Source organism: Triticum aestivum, chromosome 4D, assembly GCF_018294505.1.
Source record: "Triticum aestivum cultivar Chinese Spring chromosome 4D, IWGSC CS RefSeq v2.1, whole genome shotgun sequence".
Taxonomy (NCBI): Eukaryota; Viridiplantae; Streptophyta; class Magnoliopsida; order Poales; family Poaceae; genus Triticum; species Triticum aestivum.
The window spans coordinates 45099462-45103054 of record NC_057805.1 but is presented as its reverse complement, the minus strand read 5'-3'; the positions used below and the strand labels follow the sequence as shown (position 1 = coordinate 45103054).

The window sequence follows — 3593 nt, the reverse complement described above, 5'->3', positions numbered from 1 at the left end:
GGAATAATTCATAAATTAGGGTTTAGGTTTCAGTCACTCCCACAATGCATCATCTACAAACTAATTCCACAATGCCTTCCCCTAGGCCCAAAAATGCTGAAGTCTCATGTAGTCGACATTCACATAACGCCACTAGAGGAAGAACAACATAACATATCATCAAAACATTGAACAGTAATAAACTTCACATGATTATTAATAACAAGACTTCTCCCATGTCCTCAAGAACAAATAGAGCTACTCACAACTCATAATATTGATCATATTCAGTAGGTATAAATATGCAATCAATAGTCCGAACATAAAGATCTTCCACCAAATAAACCAACTAGCATCACCTACAACATGTCATCAACGGTACTGCACCCCAGGTACCAATCTAAGATTTGATACAAAGATTGAGCACAAGAGATGAACTAGAGTTTGGACATGAGATGGTGTTGTAAAGATATTGATGAAGATGAAGCCTCTCACGGTTAGAGGAACATTGGTGATAACGATGCTTCAATTTCCCCCTCTCATAGGGAAGGTTCTCCAGTAGAATCGCTCCATCGGAGAGCAAATGCTCCGCCTCTGTTTCCTTCTCGAGACGGCGGCGGCTGGTCCCGAAAGTGTTCTTTTTTTCCTATGGTAAATGGATTCATATAGGGGAAGGACATCGAGAGTGGACCTATCTGGGCCCCACAAGCCTGGGTGGCACGACCTGGGGGGTGGCCGCGCCCCCAGGGCTTGTGGGCACATCGAGGCTCTTCTCCGATACTTCTTTCTTCTAATATTTTTTATATATTCCAAAATAAATCTCTGTAAAAAAATTTAGTTTGAGCCCCGAAGAATTGCTATCTTTGCAGTAGCTTTTTCAGGTCAGAATTCCAGCTGCCCGTAATCCCTCTCTTTTGACGATTCTTGCATTTTGAGAGAGAAAAGGCATTAGAATTGCATCATAATATAAAATATAACTTCACAATAAGATCAACAGCACTACGAAATCATGATGCAAAATGAATGTATCAGCGCCCCGCCGCCACGTCTACGAAACATGCACATACGCGAGCGTCGCCGACAACAAAGAAGAGTAAAGCATGGGAGGTCGCCGGTGCTCGGGTCCCAGGAAGGCCACGGCTCTTTCCCTCCCATTGAAGGCAAGCTTGGTGGGCTCAAACATCCTTGGCCGATTAGCTAATTGGCGGCGATGTCGAGGCAGATAGCTTCAGTTCCCGAGGCTCACGGTGGCGGAAAATGAGGCGGAGCTTCATTTTCTAAGGCTCATGGCTGGCCGAAGATGGGGAATGGTCACCGAAGGTCATTTTAGGCTAGGTCTAGAATATGGTCTAGTTAAAATATGTCTAAATATAATGAATTTACTCCGATTTAAATGAAAAGTATCAGGTTTTATGTAAAAGTTATCCAATGAGTATGAATGAATATCACCCGGTCTATTTGAGTTTGCATCAAATTTGTTATTTTTTTATTAAAATTCATTCGAAATGAAACTGGATAGATGGGGATAGCTTTGGATGGCCGGTTTCTGTATTCGTATGCGTGAACTCGTCTCCCTGTTTGTGAATGGATATGGGGGGCAAATTTTACGGTCACCGTTGGAGATGCACTTCCGCTTGGTTGCAGACTGTAGTATATGGCAAGCTGTTACTTTTAGCTACACTTGGTTAGATATTTAGGAGAATGCATGTCACATTCCAGATGGTTTTAATACAAAGACACAAGATCGGTGCATCTACAGCGACTTCGCCGTAGTTAAAACTCCGGATCTCATAGTCTTTTGTACGAGTTGCGTCGACGTGTGTCGTTGGTGATCTGTCCATTCTCATCACTCTTTTTCTAATATATTTCCCGCTATCGCGTGCCCCACTGCCACATTGCGCTGCCCGTAAGTCAGGTTTAGATATTTTCGCTCTATATAAATCCAATCGAGCAGTGGGGCCAGTTCGCTGCATCCTTATCCGGCACGACTGTCCAAAGTCCGGGCTCGTCATCCAATCTTATCACCCCGAGCGCTGGTTCCGCTCATCGTCCGGTCAAAACAAGCTATCCTCACCTGCAGATTTCTAGAGGCCACGCCACACCCCGGTCCGATCCTTCATTTGCTAGTACACTGTGTTGGACACTAGCCGTAGGTGTACAGGTGTCCGTGTGTGATCTAGAGCGGTAACGCAACCTGACGGTGGCCGCATCCCCGTCGCTGCATGATTTAAGTGCCCCCCAGTCCCACCTAACTCAGTCGGCCAGTGCACTTGATCTTATCGGTGGCAGTACTACAAGCGAGTGACACAAGTTCTTGCACCGATCAGATCCAACTTCTGCGCAAGATGCTGGACAAGCTGTGGGACGACGTGGTGGCCGGGCCTCGCCCGGAGACGGGCCTCGACAAGCTCCGCCGCGCCGCCGCCACCCAACCCCTCGCCATCAACACAGGTACAGTTCGTATACGTTAGCACAGAGGTACCGACATGGCCTGAAAATGTTGAGAAGAACGTAAGAACTAGCACCAGTGGTTTTCAGAAGGAGATTTGATGCTTAACCAGAGGATCTATTGGGTTTATTGTGTGAACTGATGGCGGTTTACATGGATGTTGGTGGAGGTGCAGCTGCAGGGGAGGCGATTAAGCAGTCGCCGTCGATGCCGACGACCCCGACCACGCCGGTGACGCCGTCGTCGTCGACGCCGCCGCGTGGCGGCAGCGTGTGGCGGAGCGTTTTCCACCCCGGGAGCAACCTGGCCACCAAAAGCCTCGGCGCCAACCTCTTCGACCGCCCGCAGCCCAACTCCCCCACCGTCTACGACTGGTACGCTAGCTCGTGATCTATCATCATCATCATATAAAATCAGTATAGCGAACTTGAAACGGGCGAACATGGCAATATTTAACACCAGGAAATAATAACGCTGCCACGTACGTTTGATGTTCAGGCTTTACAGCGACGAGACCAGGACCAGGAGCAACCACCGCTAAATAAGAGCCGACGGCCAGAGAATTGAAGACAGGAAGTTCTGCGACGCCGCCATGTTTGCTGCTCTTTTGGTTATCTAATCCTGCATAGCGTACGTTGCTGTCTGAGGCTGCATGTAGTTTGTCTTGAGCTTCGTACTACTTATCTACTAGTGCTTGTAACTTTCTTTTCTTGCCTCGGTCTACTCGCTGCATGCTAGCGAGTGATGGGTGTATGTGTGTGCTTTGTGTACGCTCCATGTGTAAATTCTCTTGTGTGTGTGGTGTGGTGATGTTCTTCTTAATGTTTAACCACCTACTATGGTAAGACAATAACAGCCTCAGAGCAAGTTTTTCCTTTTTCTGGTATATTTTTCTTAGACAATAACACCATAAGATATTTATCAAGGAAAATAATAGGCAGTACAATGAACGAAAAACAGACCAGAACGGTCAACAAAAGCTAAAGTTTCATTTAAAATCATACTAGCCTCGTTCTTCTTCCGCTATCCGTTGGAGATTAAAGATTACACTCGACAATTCTAAAGAAAATACATATACAAACTCACTCGTCATATTAAAAATTGCACTAGATTAGTGACCAATGATAAAGAAAATAGGCACATGCAAATGCGCACATTATATTAG

General features: G+C 46.2%; 1 protein-coding gene across 2 annotated transcripts; it reads left to right on the top strand.

The window, feature by feature from the left end:
- Nucleotides 1-2111: 2111 nt before the first annotated feature.
- On the top strand, nucleotides 2112-3303 carry LOC123096073 (dormancy-associated protein 1). 2 transcript variants are annotated; one of them, XM_044517669.1, is made up of 3 exons: nucleotides 2112-2430; nucleotides 2604-2802; nucleotides 2927-3303. In XM_044517669.1, the coding sequence occupies exons 1-3, from the start codon at nucleotides 2325-2327 to the stop codon at nucleotides 2967-2969; spliced, it is 348 nt and encodes a 115-aa protein (XP_044373604.1). In that variant the 5' UTR covers nucleotides 2112-2324; the 3' UTR covers nucleotides 2970-3303. The 2 variants fall into 2 exon arrangements, with proteins under 2 accessions (XP_044373604.1, XP_044373603.1); XM_044517668.1 differs by having other exon boundaries at nucleotides 2226-2430; nucleotides 2598-2802.
- Nucleotides 3304-3593: the final 290 nt, after the last annotated feature.